At 37.2% G+C, this 17,932-nt stretch overlaps 1 protein-coding gene across 3 annotated transcripts; it reads left to right on the forward strand.

Annotated features, from left to right (window-relative positions):
* The first annotated feature begins 3,262 nt into the window (after positions 1–3,262).
* LOC113064211 (FYN-binding protein 1-like) lies at positions 3,263–15,177 on the forward strand. 3 transcript variants are annotated; one of them, XM_026234848.1, is made up of 19 exons: positions 3,263–3,370; positions 8,726–9,653; positions 10,654–10,783; positions 10,897–10,940; positions 11,772–11,785; positions 11,865–11,911; positions 12,091–12,193; positions 12,278–12,437; positions 12,524–12,650; positions 12,854–12,873; positions 12,979–13,051; positions 13,204–13,299; positions 13,665–13,696; positions 13,792–13,852; positions 13,994–14,093; positions 14,204–14,357; positions 14,448–14,481; positions 14,588–14,616; positions 14,739–15,177. In XM_026234848.1, exons 1-19 carry the CDS (start codon positions 3,368–3,370, stop codon positions 14,759–14,761), a joined length of 2,178 nt encoding a protein of 725 aa, XP_026090633.1. In that variant the 5' UTR covers positions 3,263–3,367; the 3' UTR covers positions 14,762–15,177. The 3 variants fall into 3 exon arrangements, with proteins under 3 accessions (XP_026090633.1, XP_026090632.1, XP_026090635.1); XM_026234847.1 differs by lacking the exon at positions 3,263–3,370 and adding an exon at positions 6,210–6,311; XM_026234850.1 differs by lacking the exons at positions 3,263–3,370; positions 13,204–13,299 and adding an exon at positions 6,210–6,311.
* Positions 15,178–17,932: the final 2,755 nt, after the last annotated feature.

Here is a 17,932-nt window from a genome sequence, read left to right on the forward strand (position 1 = left end):
TTAATTAAAACCAAACGTATCTCACACGGGAGTACCATGATTTTGACAGTTTTCTGACGGTTCACCTATGAATTACGGTTGGTGCGCGTCTAGCATCTCTTGTACCCCTCTCTCTCTCCCTCTCTCTCCCTCTAATGCCTGTGTACACACATTCGTCTCCAAGTCTTATTTTCTTCTTTTAATGAATATAAACACATTATACATTCGCAAACAATATAAAACAAAACATTTACATTAGTTTTGTTCATCACTAAAAATATACATTTTACCAGGATCGGGGGAAAAAATATATAATTGATCAAAGCCTGTTATGCTATTTTTTACAGTCTATGGCGACTTTAAACCATATTTCATGTCATCCTGTAATTTTCTTCATGTTAAGCAGATTACGCATTCATCTGCTGATAGAGATATTTTAACACTATAAAGTATGTGTTATTTGACTTAATATCATGAATGAAAAAATGAAAAAAATACTTTTATTTTGAAAATATGACGCCATCCTGTTAAAATACTTTTATTTTGAAAATATGACGACATCCTGTGATGCGTGCTTAGCTTTCCCTGCTACAATGCTATGTATAGAATTTAAAAAAAAAAAAAAAAAAAAAAAAAAAAAAAAAATTCTGCTCCGTTAAATCGACGTTTTGCCATCGCGTTATCCGTTTGTCATCTATGAACACGACATCACGGGCGTGTATGCGCTCCCGGTCAGCAATGCACGGGTCTACCGGTCTTAGTGAAACGGCTTCCTCCGGTGGAATTCATACACAAGGCATAATCCTGATTATTGTATCAGCCCTAAACCCTTCCAACGCAGTAAACGGAACTATAACTGATCTTTTTCAAAAAGCTGTTTAATTGTTTTTATTTTAACCGTACAGCTACATTACCACCATACAATAAAATGCTGCATGCACGTACACTTTTAAGCGATCTGAATTATGACTAGCCTATAAATTTCATCATAAGCCACACGTACCTTGTTATATCACTATAATATCCACGGCGCTATACAAATTTGTATTCTGATAAACCATATAAACAAGCGGACATAAGCGTGGACATATCAAGTTAAAAAGAGACTTATCTCTATTTTAAACAATATTAAATTATATATGACGGCATCTTCTTCGATTCAAATAAAGCAACATCTCTTGTGTACGTGTGTATGTGCTAAACATCTTTGCTTCTCCACTTCTCCAGATTTGTTAGATGGGCTACCGTTGTAATACAAACACATTTGAGAACTACGACGTTCTCACTTTTGTAACGGTTATAGAAAAATGCCGTACACACTTTTGCATTTCATAATTCAGTGATTTTAGCTGTAATGAGCACATAAGACAAAAATTGTCAACGTGTGACTCGTAAACATGTATCATTTTATTTATTCATTTATTGTTACCAGAGATAGTCGACACGTTGTTTTGCAGTTTTCTCAGACTGCGGTCAAACATACACTGCCTGTTCATAGAAATTTTACAGCATGACAATATCGCCCCTACATCTAGAGCTCTTGTTCATATAGCCGATGACCGTATTCAGATTGTTTCAGCATTTGCCGCTTGACATTAAAGAGTAGGCCTATGCGTACTCCCCTTTGGTCGTAAGCATTATCATCTACCGTGCGCTGAGATTTTTCTGCTTTGTCCACTGTTGACGGATTTGCTAGAGGGACTATGTCGCCTTGTTGTAACGTGATTATGTTTAAGATCCATAAGATTGCACTACATTCACCTGAAAAGGTTATAGATATAGTCTTTTATACAGGAAATGTGTATCAGAATAACAATTACCTAATAGTGAAATCCACTCTTCTAAACTATTGTGAAACTTTTAATGTTGATCTGGCCCACCAGCCGTGTATCTTTTTCATTGTTTTTTGTTTGTTGTCCAAAAGACGACCATTGACACCCTGCACAAGGAGGGCAAGACACAAAAGTTAATTGCAAAAGAGGATGGCTGTTCACAGAGCTCTGTGTCCAAGCACATTAATAAAGAGGTGAAGGGAAGAAAAAGATAGAAAAAAAGTAGAAAAAAGTGTACAAGCAATAGGAATAACCGAACCCTTGAGAAGATTGTGAAACAAAACCCATTAAAAAATGTGGGGGAGATTCACAAAGAGTGGACTGCAGCTGGAGTCAGTGCTTCAAGAACCACTACACAAAGACGTATGCGAGACATGGGTTTTCCTTGTATCGAGCCACTTTTGAACAACAGACAGCTTCAGAAGCATCTCAAAGCTAAAAGAACTGGACTGCTGCTGAGTGGTCCACAGTTATGTTCTCTGATAAAGGTGAATTTTGCATTTTCCAGAGTCTGGAGGAAGAGAGGATAGGCACACAATCCAAGTTTCTTGAGGTCCAGTGTAAAGTTTCCACAGTCAGTGATGGTATGCAGTGCCATGTCATCTGCTGGTGTTGGTCCACTGTGTTTTCAGAGGTCAAAGGTCAAGTTCAACCAGGATGTTTTACAGCACTTCATGCTTCCTGCTGCTGACCAACTTTATGGAGATGCAGATTTCATTTTCCAACAGGACTTGGCCCCTGCACACAGTGCAAAAACTTCCAGTACTTGGTTTAAGGACCATGGTATCACTGCACTTAATTGGCCAGCAAACTCACCTGACCTTAACTCCATAGAAAATCTATGGGGTATTGTGAAGAGGAAGATGCGATATGTAAGACCCAACAATGCAGAAGAGCTGAAGGCCACTATCACAGCACTGGGCTCTCATAACACCTGAGCAGTGCCAGAGATTGATCGACTCCACACCGCATTCCTGCAGTAATTCAGGCAAAAGGAGCCCCAACTAAGTATTGAGTGCTGTACATGATCATACTTTTCATTTTCATACTTTTTAGTTGGCCAATATTTCAAAAAATCCTTTCTTTGTATCGGTCTTAAGTTATATTCTAATTTTCTGAGATACAAAATTTGGGATTTTCCTTAGTTGTCAGTTATAATCATCAAAATTAAAAGAAATAAACATTTGAAATATCAGTCTGTGTGTCATGAATGAATATAATATACAAATTGTGTTAATATAACATGTCAAGCTAAATTTGAAATTCTTCAATATTTTCATATGTGTTCTTATAGTATCGTGCTGAGCAGAGAAGCATGTGTGAGAATAGAAAGAGCAATTGTGCAGTATGGGATAGGCAAATAGATTTGATGAGGAGAGAGATAGGGCTTCCTGTGATGACCATGCAGCGGTCTGCTAGCAAATAGGAGAAGTAGACAGGAGTGGGCAGGCATTAACAGTCACAAATAAACTGAAGCGAACGGAAACACATTCACTAGTCCAGTTTTGAGCTACCAAAAGTCCATGTGAACATCTGGGACAGGATATTTTACCACCATGGTGAGTGCTCTTTCTGGTTTCATCCTTGAATTGTCACATAGTATTGACCGGTGTCTAACTTTATGGCAGTTTTTAGAGATAATGGTTCAGAGAAATGTATGGTATGAAATCGGATGGTTAACTTATAAAGGTGCAGGAGTTTTTCTGTGCATACCCGGTCTTTCCTAGCACACTGTGTTATTCTTTTCCTGTTTGTCTAATTATTAACTTGTGTTACTTTTCACCTAAAATATTTCTATTGGTCATGTATGTGCTCGTAATTTCCATTATCATAGGGTGTGTTTGGTGGACTGATAAATAAAAGATACACATAAAACAACATGCTATAAAGCTAAATGCTGAGTTTAAATTCACAATTCATATTTTAAAAACACTTATAGAGCATCTGGGGAACATTTAGGGGTTTTTATTATGTGTTTTTGCAAAATTAGATTGTGTAAAAGTAGATTGTGTAATGTTTGGCCAGTTTTTGCTTCACAGACACAACTCGCTTCCTCTTCATCTGAAAACACACTTAAGTTTCTCTTGAATTCTTCTACACTCTGGTTTCATTGGTTAAATGTGCCTTTCCCCTCAACGAATCGCTCTTTTAAACTATAGCTAGAATGTGTCAAAGACCGGATTAATTTTATATCTGGTTTTGCTCTTTGTGGTCACATCAAACCATTCAGATTTAGCTTCATAATACCACATTAGCAAAGTGAAACTACAGTAGGACACCTGTTTCAGATTGCATCACAGTCACAATATGGGATCTCCCAAATCACCTTCTAATGGTCATCTAAGGTTCTCCATAACCATCTGAGAAACACACACTGACCATCCATTGGCTCTTCGTTAAGCACGTGTTAACACATGCCAGGACTCATATTCAAAACACACATTACACAAATCATCTGTCCAAAGAACGGAACTATGGACTTATTGTGAGGCTGCTTTGCATGTCGGGAGCCTTGAACAGTACAACGGTTGTTGGTAGTAACGGCCATAAATAAATACATAAAAATGGATTCTGTATTTATCTCGGTAGATAGTAGAACTCATTTTTGAATGCATAAAAAACTGAAAGCTGGACTAACATGAGAAGACATTCTCTCTGATTACTATATAACATTTAGGTTATTTGTTTCAGACATACTATAGCAGATTGATGTCTATTTTGCTATCGGAATAAATAGGAAAAAAAAACTAAATGATTCCATACAATGTGCTTTAACAACATTTAATTTGAGAATTAATTTAATTCCATTTACCTCTGACTCTGGGTCTTCATTTTATCTGAGCTCAGCTGATTTTTCCATGACAGCCGTTTGATGTCAGTGCACTGAACCTGAGGCCATGTCTGAGATCACACAGACATGCTCTTTGTGTGATCTCACTGCATTAGATAACAAATGATCAATCCAAGTGGCATCCTCAAACAAATGACGTCAATGAAGGTTTTGGTGCAAATTCACACAAGCAGAGTTAGTACAGGTTTAGTTCATCATGTCAACTATGGACACGGTCAACTAATGTTTGCAACAGTCACGGTCACATTTTAACTTAACCATTCAAAATAACTTCAGATCCCGCAACTGAGTCTGATATTAACCGAAAAGTGATTGATTTTGAGCATGGGACACTGGGGTTAATCATGATTCTTAATAATATTTATTTTCCTGAAATAGTTTTGTCTCCTATTTTTGTTATTTTTAGTTGCTTAGTTAATGTTTATTGCATTACATTAGTGTCATGTAAATTAGCCATGTTTGTGGCCCTGTGTGTAGAGTACTGGCCATGACAGGCAACTTACGATGAAATCTGATTCGTCATGGTTTTCCATTTTAGCACCTGCACTGTGGTGTTTCTCTAAGGTGAAAATAAGATTTTGATAGTTAAGTAAATTTGCAATATAACCACTGTATGACTTAATGAAATACAGTATATAGTTATAAGTTGTAAAATACAAAGGCATCTTGTAATACAGGTATTTTATTATTTTTATTTTATTTTATTTTTTACAAAAATGTTCTGGCAACCACAGTTTTTTTTTTTTTTTTTTAACAGGATATTTTATACAGGTATGCATCTGCATACATTTATAAATTTGAAAAAAAAGTGTTGCCTATACTGTATCTGTATAATAAAGTGCTATATCTGGATTAAAATGACTTAAATTAACTTGCAAAAAATGTCTACAGTGCTGTTGTTTGTCAAGAGCATAGTGATATTGTAACTGGTTGATCAATGTTAGTTCCTGTGTCTAACAGTTTCTCTTTTTGCTCAGTGAGCCAACAGCACAGTGTGTACCTTTGGGTCAGGCCAGTCATATTAGACACTAGTCCAGAGCTTATCAGCTCTTCCTTGTGAGAGGTCTGCCCTGATTCAAATGCTTGTTACCAAGGGTGCGTCACACACGTCACCCAGAGTCTCACATGAATGGCTTGCTATCGCTAGACATGTTAACACTGGTCCAGAGGTTCATGTTTCTTTGATAACAAAGACGTAGCTCTGAGGTATCCGGGTAAAAAAGCTTGGTTACACATCAGGAACATCCAGCAGACACATAAATGACTCTTTTTTTTATTCAGAAAGAGATTTGCATCCAATTGCGTGAAATTTGAATGAAGTCCCAATTGACAAACCAGCCTTAATAGCTATTTTGTGGTTATAAAATAAAATTTCATTTCACTGCATCCTGCACTTGATTGTGCCATTTAGACATCTCTCACAAAGTATTACAGTCTACAGTGTTAGAAAAAAAGTATTTACTATAAATTCTTTTTTAAATATGAGAACTACAGTAGTGAGTGCAGTGACTTCCTGCTAGTTTGGTAAGATAAATGCTCTTAGTTCCTGTGTGATCACAAACAGTTCTCATGTTCAGTGCAGTTGACTACTGAGAGCTGTGATGGAGAAATCAAGCATGCTAAGTTGTAGTGAAGACCCAGAATCAGAGGTAAAAGATATTTTATAAATATCTTTAACATGCAATGTGACTTAAATGGCAAATATCTCTGCTGTTTACATGTTTTATTTCGAATTGTTAGACAGAGAGTTCGAGTGGCTTATTTAAAGTAATTAGCATAAATCTGGCAGTTGAATTGACAGTTCAATACAACAAAAGGCAGATATTTGACATTACACTTGACACAAATTTAAATCCTAATTTAAAAATCTAAATAGAATACACATTCAATACCACAGACATTGGAAGTATGTACGCTTGAGTTTTAGTATTTCATACTGCTTTGATGTCAAGTTTGTAGTATTTATTCTTAGTATTATTCATACTGTATATAAATATTTATATATATTTCAATATTTTTTAATGTGGAAAGATTGTGTTGTATAGTTTTTTTTTTTTAGTTTGTAAATAATTTGCTTTAAATTGCCATGTATCCACGTATCTGCATGCCAAATGAACTCTTACCGTAAGCCTTCATCGTAGTTGTGCGGTCTGTCTTGGTTATGAGCTGTCGAGGCCTATGGGAAGGAAAACTCTGAAAGAGATTTACCAAACAGCGTTACCCAACCGAACCATGCAACTGCAACTGAGCGACACACAAACCACGAAAACTGCATGACCAAATATAGTCCCCAGCGTTGGCCCCTAACGCTCATGGTGGGGTACTTTCATATTGGTTTTGCTCTCAAAACAATACTTTTTTATGGTGCCATGGGGATTGTTTTTGAACCCAATGGAATAAACTGAAAAATGCTGAATGGAATGTAAATCATTGCATAAAATAACATGCATACAATTAAGTATACCAATTGTCACACACAGATAAAAGCTAAAACAGAATAGCCGTGTTTCCACTGTCGAGCTTAAACCGACGTGCTAGTGCGTGCCAGGGCCAGTCGCATTTCCACTGTCACTTCCGGGGGTTGATTGTGCCTCATCTGGGCTTCCTCTGGCCAACGGCCAGGGTTTTCTGGCCCGACATAAACCTTGGGCCAAAGCTGGGTCTAGAGGAGTGGTTATGAACAAAGGCGGAGTTTCTCTGCATCTGGAGAGTGTCTCCGCCGCGGATCATTACAGAAAGATAACAGCTTTAACACCGGTATTGAAGACTTTTTAAAATAAGTTGAGTTTTAAAATCACTCTTACTCAGCAGCGAGTGTTTGAAATTACTTGATCTGATGTGGATTATGATCCCCATACAAGGCAGAAATATTTAAAAGCAATGTAAAAGACTATGTGCGATAAAGATTAACATTGCCATAGTAATAATGGTAAATGCAACTACTTGGAGAAATCAGACGTCATCTTCTTATTCTCTTTCACAATTGTGTTTTTATTCAGTAACATATTTTATCTGTCATAAGTCTCGTCTCAAGAGTTTAGCTCCGCATAGAATATGTCATCAAAATAAAATAATGATTTTTTTTATAAAAATAGAGAGTCAGCGCTGCGGATCATAACAAAAAGCCGCTATAACACCAGCATTAAAAACTTTTTTTAATAAGTTGAGCTCGAAACTCACTTTCAGTCGGCAGCGTGTGTTTGAAATAATTTGATCCGATGTGGATTATAATCATACAAGGCAGAAATATTTATAACATTACCACAGTAAACATAGTTAATATGACCGCTTGAAGAAATCAGACGTCAGCTTCTTTTTCTCTATCACAATCGTGTTTTCATTAAGTAACTTATATTATCTGTCATAAGTGTCGTTTCGAGAGTTTAGCTCTCGTAAAAAATATAATAATGTTTTTTTTTTTTCTTGTTCAGGAGCTTTTATAAAAATAGAGAGATTATCATTCATTCTTAATGTGACGTATAGGCTACTGTGGCAACAAATAAACAGACTCAACTGAATAAGCAGGTTATTTTTATAAGCGTTTAAAATAAATAAATAAAATAGAAATACATTTATTTCTGTGTGATTTAATTTCGAGTCCTAATAAATTAATTCATTATGATCAATGTATCACTTATTCTATAGTAAAACATCGATACTTTTGAATATGAATATTTAAAAAAAGCATACAAACACATGGCCACCTTTATTATGTTCGTTTTGTGATCGTGCTAGTTCCAGTGACTTATTTCTTAGTTTTCTGATAACTTCTCTTTGTTGCTGAAATGATGGGGTTTCGTGACGTTGTTCTGAGAGGCGTGTAAAGGGCGTGTTTTACTGATGCGCAGTGGAGCTTCAGGACATGACTGTGGAAACCCTACGCTATTCTGGCCTCGTGCTACTGGCCCGGGGCTATGAGCTCGCCCGGCCCGTTTTAAGCCCTGGCTCGCACTGGCCCGACAGTGGAAACGCAGCTAATGATGAGTATACAAATACAGATGTAAACACTCTGCCCAGGCTTGTCTTCATTCCTCAAATTTTGACTTTCAATCTATGCTTTTAGGACAACAAGTCTGACGTAAAAGCTATCATGGCACGTTTCCAAGCAGGAAATGTATCTATGGAAGGGAGTCCAGGTGTTCGTCCAAAACCACCTGTCCAGCCCACCTTGTCTTCAGGCCCGGCGGTGCCTGCTAAGAAGCCTGTTCTTGAAACTAGCCTATCCAGTGGAGTTACTACTACCTCAACTGCCCCTAAACCTAAGAACATAGTCAACACAGCTAGAAGCGCTCCAGACATTCACAATCCTCCAAAGATAAAGGCTTTTGGGACTAGGTTTGAAAACACACAAGATAACAACAAAGTCAACTTTAAAGTTCCTGTTAAACCCAAACCACCAGACTCGTCCCAGGACCATGAGACTCCAAAGGTCCCATTCACAAAGCCACCACTACAGAAGCCTCCTTCAAGCATCATGGCGAATGATTCAAAGGTAACAAGCCCAAAGCCAATGGCTCCTCTGACAAAACCATCCTGGATCAAAGACACCCCGAAAGCTGAAGACAACAGCACTAACCCTACTCCAACTCCTCCAAAAATGCCTTTGGCACCCAAACCAAAAAGCACCATGGGTATCCTACGCCAGCAGCCAGAGGAAAGCAGCAATGTGGAGTCTGCTGCAAAACCTTCCTCAATATCTAATGTGAAACCATCAAGTTTCCGTGTTAAAAATAGCTTTAACAAACCTGAGGAAGGAGCTAAAGTACCAAGTGCTAATGAGTCAGTGTCAAAGCCCATAACGCCTAATAAACCCAACTTCCCAAGAAAATCATCTGGACCTCCTGTACAGACAGCCAACGATGATCCTTCGGCACCCAAGAAGAAACCTCTACCAAATACCTATGCTCTGGGCAGCGCTCCTGCCAAACCCAACAGACCGCCCAAAGTCAACCTTGAGAAGTTTAAGAAGGGCTCAGAGGTTGCAACAGACAGTGAGTACTGACTTTTTAGCTTAAAACACGCAATCTCTCTATATAGCAGCATCTGAGGGAACAAAACAATAGGCTGTAAGCACTTGATCAGCCATATCAAAGCCACAAAGACTTTGTGAGCCACTGCTCAAATGCAAGCAGTAGACTTTGGGCCAAAGTGGTTTCCGTGGTTTTACATGTGACTTCTCTGTGTTCCTCTAAGACTGTTAGCAACCATGCACAAGATAATAAGCACCATAAAGCCATAAAGTTGAGAAACTGTGCAAAAATGCATATCTTAGTAAGTAATTATGTCCAAAAGAGGAACATCACATGACTTTATTAAAAGGTTAGACACTGTTGCTGATGATATATGTGCTTTGACACAGTGTAACATACTTGTCTTTGATATTTATTGTGTATCTTAGTTAACGCACAATATACTATTACAGCATGTGAATCGGCATCAGGTGCACCATCGCGAAACAAACATTCAGGTGCATCTGGTATAAAATAGCAATAACAGCATATTGGAAATTCAAGATTTCCTGCTTGCGTTGAGCTAACTTCCTCATTTTGAGTTTCTCTTTTCACTTGAGAGCTGAAGTCAGTGAAAAAAGAGGGAAGCTCATTTAAACTGGGAACAGTGTTAGAGATGGCTTTCATTTTTAACCTGTGAAAATGGAAAGATCATGTATAAGACCAGGTTTTGCCCTTAGCACCATGTGAAAAGATCTAATGATGTAACTATAGTTTAAAAATGTCTTAATTCTCTATAGAGGGTTCAGTGTCCAGTTTCTTTTTTTCTTTTGAAAAACATTTCAACTTTTGTTCACCCCAAAATAACTGTGGAACACCAAAGTAGATATTCTGAAGAGTGTTTTTGTCCATACAATGCTCTTCAGAGTTCTTTAAGACTAAGAAAGTCATACAACAGGTATGAAAAGACATGAGGGTGAGTAAATGATGACAGAAATGACTGTTTAGGTGAACTGGTCATGAATAAACTATGTTCTTGCAGGTCCTGGACCAAAGAATGTAACTCCCCCTCCCCCGCCCCCACCTGCCTCTCACCCCAGCAGTCAGCCACCTCCACCACTGCCCTCTCAATCCTTACGGCCCAACCTGCCCCCACGGCATCCAGGACCCATGTGAGTAACACAGAAACACTTTGCTTAGCACTGTGACCGAATGATTCAGGTTATGACAATTTCTTTAATACCCGAATTTCAGTGAAAGTTCACAACTTTATATCTGTCTGCAGAATTCAAGATGAAAATTATGACGATGTGGATAGCTTGAGAGCGGGTAAGACCTACCCTTACATTATTGAATGGGAGTCATTTTAAAGCCAACACCTGATAATTATTTAAGTTAAGAAGAAGTCTCTTATACTCACCAAGGTTGCATTTAAATAATAAAAACAGTGAAAATTTAAATATTTAAAATAACTGCTTTCTATTAATACTTTTCAAAACGTAATTTATTCCTGTGATGCAAAGCTGAATTTTCTGCAGCCAATACTTCAATGTCCCACAATCCTTCAGAAATCATTCTAATGTAATGATTTACTGCTCAAGAAACACTTTTGAAAACAGTTGTACTTAGTAATTTTGTAAAAAAAAAAAAAACAAAAAAAAAAAGGCTACTTTTTTCCAATATGTTTTAATAAACAAAGTTTAAAACAGAATCTACTGAATAGTGAACCTCCGTAACATTATAAATGTATTTACTCTGACATTTGATCAATTTAATGCATCCTTGCTGGATAAAAGTAAATATATATGCAGGTTCTGCTTAAATATCTCATAAGCTTAAGTAACAAATTTATAATGACATCTTTTAAAAAATATTCTCATATATATATATATATATATACATACACACACACACACACACACACATACACACATATATATATATATATATATATATATATGTTTTTTATTTATTAATATATATATATATATATATATATATATATATATATATACACACACACACACACACACATATATATATTTCTCAAATATAATGTCATTTAATTTCCAAATTTAAAATTGATAGGAACACAGTAGTTTATGAAATCCAATTCGAACTAATTTTATTAACTTTGTTTTTCACATTTTATCATTACAGGCCAAATAAATGAGGTAAGAAACTTAGTGGAGGCACACAGAAACTCTTTGGGAAAGTTTGTGTTGCACTGTCTCATGTCTGACTCTCTTCTAGGGAAGTGGAAGTGATGGTGAGATATATGAGGATCTTGATGAAAGTAGGTAAGATTTGAAGTTCTATTAATGCCGACGCTGGTGAGACATGGCGGTCACCTCACCCACCTGGAACAGAGTGATACAAACAGTTTTTTGGTGCCAATAATCAAATGATTCTTTTCATGTTCTGCCGTTTTTACTTGTGTTTTTGGTTAATAAATGGTTTATGGTCTGCTTTACCACAGATCTGCTGCAGAGCAAAGTCCGCCTCAGAAAAAACAAGACAAGGAGCTTAAAAGTCAGAAAGAGCGTGAGAAAAAAGAGAAAGATGCAATTAAGAAGTTTAAAGTAAGATAACTTCAGATAACTTACAACCAGTTATCAAGGTTTACGTACTGGATCATGGTGATTATATGTTTGTTCTTTCCTCAGATATCAACGCCCCTGCAGGTTATGCATCAGGTAAAAGCTAAAGCTGACTGCAAGGGTGGGAAACATGACCTCTCCATGAAGAAGGGCGAGTCAATTGATATCATTCGAATCACTGACAACCCAGAGGGTAAATGGTTGGCCCGAGGGCAAGACGGATCATGTAAGAGAGAAAAAAGTTTAATAAGAAGTTTGATGTGAGCTCACTCTTCCCCTGAGAAAGGTTGTAGTCATTTCTCTACATTTCAGTTGGCTATGTTAAAACGGAAATGGTTGAGATCGACTTCAGCGGCTTGAAGAATAAAGGCCTGTCTCTTCCTCATAACTTGGAGAGTGAAGAGGTGTACGATGACGTAGAATCTATGGAGGATCATGGGTAAGAGCCTGTATCACTCACAAACAAAAGTCCAAAGATTTCCCCTTATAACTAATAATGTGAAAAGGCCGATTTGATCTTTAAGCACTTTTCTAGTCTCTAGTCAAGTCAAGAAATAGCCAAGAAAGTTACATTAGAAGTTACACAGCAAATACTGCTGCTCGCATTTAAGTGAGCATTCATATTTTTCCTTAATCTTTCAGGAAAATGAATGGGCAGCGGGGTAAGTTTTAATAAAACAAATCATTTTTTCAACTAATTGACTGTAAGGTTTAAGTTTAATTTTGAAAGGCAATACTAGAACAAGTCTGCCCTCTGCTGTTGATAGTTGTTTTACCTCCACCGCCAGATGATGATGATGTGTATGATGATATACCCGAACCCAATATTAATCCAATCAGGTAAGAACAAATAATCTAATGTAATATAATATGTAATGTTTGAAAACTATATGCAGTATTCTGTATGTGTGTGCCTGTATTTCTGGGTTTGTTGATTGGCCACATGTATTATGGATATGTCTCACCCAAACCACGTTCCTCTGAATCCATAGCACTGCAGATCCCAGGTCTCTCTTAAAACAGCTCAACTTCTTGGACATTCTCAAAAGTTCGGTTGAAAAGAGAAAAAGCCAAGTCCACTATAATGAGTAAATTTTACATTAGTAAGATGGAATCAGACAATGCTACTTTTCGATTTCCAATCACGTTGATTTACAACTGCATCCATTTGTTCTAACAAAGAAAATTGACTAATTGTTCGTTTCACAAACAACCCGATCTGTGTTGAAAATGTCAAATAACTCCTTTAAGGAAATTCTTCTGCGCCTCCTGATATGAATGCTTTTCGAATCTCCTCTAACCATAACATCACTAGATCTGAATGATTCTGTTTCCTTTCCCCAAGACTTCCACCTCCCTTGATTTTGTCTTCTTAACTCTAAATTAAATCAGTTGAGTTTCTTTTGCTCATAAAATTATCGAATATTCATACACTTTTAACAATCTGTTTCAGCATTCCTCCCCCTCCACAATTTACACCTGAAGGTAATAAAGCTAAAAAACATTTTTTTATTCATATATCATGCCTTCAAAATAACCCACTGCGAATTCTTTTGTCTTTGAATGTCTTTACAACTCAGACGTTTCCCAAGAGATATATGATGATGTGGATTCATTCACTCCTGCTACATCATCTAGCAGGTAAACAGATGCTACCTTAGTGCTTTTCCATTCATGTTGTAAGACAAGATGATGCAATATAAAGATTAAAACTCTATAAAATGTACTATTAGCACATTTAAATCAGCCTGTCTTGATGATAATGATATTTCATTATCGCAGCCATCCTCAATTAAAATCGAAGGCGATCAAACTGCACGAGGACCCCAAAAAGCAAAAGAAGTTTGAGAAAGAAGAAAAGGAATTTCGAAAGAAGTTTAAGGTGCGTATGAAATTATTGGATCATTAAAACATAATGCTGAGTGACCTGTAAACATCGAGTGCTTTCTTGGTTGAATTTATAAGCAAACAATTTGGCATTTACTTTACCAGTACGATGGGGAGATTCAGGTGCTTCATCAAGTAACAATTGCCACCAGTAAGAAGGGAAGTGGGAAAGACCTTACTGTACAAGCTGGGGAGACTGTGGATGTCATCAACAAATCTGACCCTGACAAATTCATCTGCAGGAACAAGGAGGGCAAATGTAAGTGGCATTATTTGTGACTCCAAATGAGACTTGATCTCCATCAGGACAAGTATTAGTAATGATGACATTGTAAAATGCACTTTTCAGTTGGATATGTCTCAGCCGGCAATATCCAAACAGAGTAAGTTACTCTGAATTTATTATTATTATTATTATTATCGTTGTTGTAAATTGCTTTGTCAATGTGTGAATATGCTAAACTACATTTTTACATCTTGTTTACATAGTGATGAGGTCTATGATGACATTGGAGATGGTACGTAACAAATTCATTAACATGAACAATGTATGAGAATTTAAAATGTTAATTCTCCTACTAGATGGGATGTTATTTAAGATCGGTGGAATGATGGCAATATTAATATCTTGTCTTTACAGACTGTATCTATGACAATGATTGAAGACCTCACACCTTCATCATCTCATCTTCTGGTGCAGCTTATTATTTCTGGCCCAGTTTGTCTTCTTGTTTGCTGATGTTGAGTGTATTTATTGTATAGACACATGTAGTATTAGGTTTAAATAAACAGCCTAGTACCATCATGAAATCGTAGTTACCTTGTCTCAGTAGAAATAACTGGCATCTTGTCCAAATTGGCCTCCAAATACCAGGACTTTCACTTTCTGTTTCCTGTCATGCATTTGAGAAAACAAGCTGAAACTAATCTCTTAGACACTTTTTTTTTGTTCCTTAGTGAAAGGCAGTATTTTGTAACAGGTCTTAATTGTCTCATTGACTTATTGTGTTTTTGTAAATATTACACTGCAAAAGACTGTTTTCATCACTTACTAATAATAAATGTAAACATTTGCATCACTTTCTCAATTCAGCATGCTAATTATGTTGACTGAACAATGTTTATATCTATGTTCACTTGATTTACGTCGATTTTCGTAATTAAAAAAGGAGACGTTTAGCAGAGCAGAGAATCGCAGCAAGCCGTGGTCCCATCACCTGTCATCCACTTGCCATAAAATAACACCTGAAGTGCTCTCAATGCTGTTCAGAGCCCAGGTTATTAGGATACAGGCATTCTGCCGTCCCGAACCAGCCTTTAATTCAGTGTCACAGAGTTGCACCCTGTTCCCTGTGCGTGCACAGTTTTTTGTCTTTTTCACAAGTGCTAAGAAAGGCAGCCCACTGCCGAAGCAGAGGCTGTCACATTGAATTGAAGAAGCTGTTCGCCTATAGCTTTTGCTTCCAGAGGACTCGACAGCCCAATGGGAGTGCGTGTCCAATTCCAAGTCAGGCGTCTTCATGAGCCTATAAGACAGGACATCTATCTCGAAGTGGGCTGATCATCCCAGAACACTCTCGCAGGGTTTTTCGAACTGGATATTTTCTTTTTTGCACTGCATGTTCTGTCTGTGCAGGAGAAGAAGGTGGAGCAGCCATTGTCTAAGTCACTAGAAACCATGCCTCATAGGACAGGTATAGTGAGACGGCGCTGTTGCATGAAGACCGCTGCAGTGAAATTGAAGTAAAAAAGGGGGAGACTCAGGGGTAGTCGTGGCCTAGTGGTTAGAGAGTTTGACTCCTAACCCTAGGGTTGTGGGTTTGAATCTTGGGCCAGTAATACCACGACTTGAGCAAGGCACTAAACCCCAAACTGCTCCCTGGGCGCCGCAGCATAAATGGCTGCCCACTGCTCTGGGTGTGTGTTCATGGTTTGTGTGTGTGCACTTTGGATGGGTTGAATGCAGAGCGCAAATTCTGAATATGGGTCACCATACTTGGCTGAATGTCATGTCACTTTCACTCATACAGGCCAGTGGTATATAGGAACACCAACATGTTTGAGGTCTTTGTTTTCACTCCCTATATCATGCTATTTCAGTGCTGTACCCAACCTAAGGGCAGGATGAGCAGGTCAGTGCTTTGCTCGCTACTGCATGTGTCTAGTCTACTGTATCAGCTCAGTTCAGACGGGGACCAGCACGTTTACACTCGGCTGGGTTTATACAATCCCCATATTGGCTATTGAAAAGCAATAGTGATTCAATCAGGCTTCAGCATCTCGGAGGAAAGTGTTTCCCCATACGTAAATGTCTCCTTCCCTTCTCTCAGAAAACCACAGATACGTTGAGTGACCTGAGAAGTTTTTGTGTCTATTTCATTGTGGAGTAAAAAATATAGTTTCCATTTTTAAGTGAAGGGCCCGAGTGACATTTTCTAACTAGTGTTATTATAAGTGTTTTTTTTTTAATGAAGCCTAATACTAATTAGGCTAATACTTGCTATTTAATACTTAAATACAAGACCATAACCTGGAACACTTTTATATAAAGTATAAAGTAATATAACTTTAAAGAAATTATAGGTCTAATTCTAGTGGGGAAGTAATCATTTGCAAATAATATTTTAAAATATGCACACATTCACTCTTATTATATCTAATATGTCGCAAAAACGGATAAACATATACTTACATATACATTTAATTTTCACATTTCTATCATAAAAACGCTGTCAAATATTAGATGATTTGATGTTTACATTTGATGTGTTTCTTCCGTCTTAACTCATTTTTCTTCACGCTCTGCTTCTGTCTGTGCCATTAATAAAAAAAGATTTAAAAAAACGCACAATAGCATCTCTTTAGGTCTCTCATAATATTAATTAATAACTGGCGATGTTTGAACAACAAAATACAGAACAGGGTTGTGGGGTTGGTTAGAAAGGAAACAACAGTACAACAACATGGAAACCAGCCTTTATATTTGGTGTTTCTGTGGTCGTACATTGAGAAAGAATAACTTCCTTATTACTTAGAAAACAGTTTGAGGATTTTACATTGAGCACAGTAGCCTTGCACAATGCACAGTAAATAATGTAGGACACTGGTGACAGCTTGTTAGCTTAAAAAAATAAAATATTAAGTACAAAACATTGTTCAACTGTTCTCAAAACATTACACATATTTGCAGATTCTCTCCTCTCCAAAAAAAAGCACTGAAACAATTCACAACAGTTTCTAAGTATGAATCAGTTCTTATAGAAAAAAATCTTGCTTAATTTGTCCTAATGTGCAATTTTTTGATAAATATGTACAGTATGAGTATGATTCAGACACTGCTTTTGAAGAGCATGTTCAGTGAACTAAAAATATATCAAATAACGTTACAGTTAAGCAGATATGCTTACACAATTTACCTCAAGAGTGAAAACATCCTTGGCTGAATTATTGTACTTGTACCATTTCTGTACATCCGTGACTGTACATCAATATTTCTGCTTGCATGTATCCAAAACTGCATCTTATAGGAAAGTTTGATCATGTGCAAGAAACAATGTGACAATATGTCTGATAACTGATATTTGTATTTATGTGCTTAAAATAATATCCCTCGTGCTATGGTGTATGATTATCTGTATAAGCACAAGTGTATGTGGGTATAAAAATATGCCTTTCATGAATGAAAGAATGAAAAAAGATGGATGGATGGAGGATGGATGGGTGGGTGGATGGATGGGTGGGTGAATGTGTGGATGGATGGATTGGTAAATGGATGGATGGGTGGATGGATGGTTGGATGGATGGTGGTTGGGTGTGTGGATGGATGGATGGGTG

The sequence above is a fragment of the Carassius auratus genome, chromosome 46 (genome assembly GCF_003368295.1).
Source record: "Carassius auratus strain Wakin chromosome 46, ASM336829v1, whole genome shotgun sequence".
In the NCBI taxonomy this organism is placed as follows: domain Eukaryota; kingdom Metazoa; phylum Chordata; class Actinopteri; order Cypriniformes; family Cyprinidae; genus Carassius; species Carassius auratus.

What these genes read in the sequence shown, in the direction of transcription:
- LOC113064211 (XM_026234847.1), top strand. Translation starts at nt 6,264, where the DNA reads ATGGAGAAATCAAGCATGCTAAGTTGTAGTGAAGACCCAGAATCAGAG. An exon ending in AGCCAAGTCCACTATAATGA is followed by an intron (nt 13,300 to 13,664) that starts GTAAATTTTACA and finishes AATCTGTTTCAG; the next exon opens with CATTCCTCCCCCTCCACAAT. An exon ending in CAGGAACAAGGAGGGCAAAT is followed by an intron (nt 14,358 to 14,447) that starts GTAAGTGGCATT and finishes TGCACTTTTCAG; the next exon opens with TTGGATATGTCTCAGCCGGC.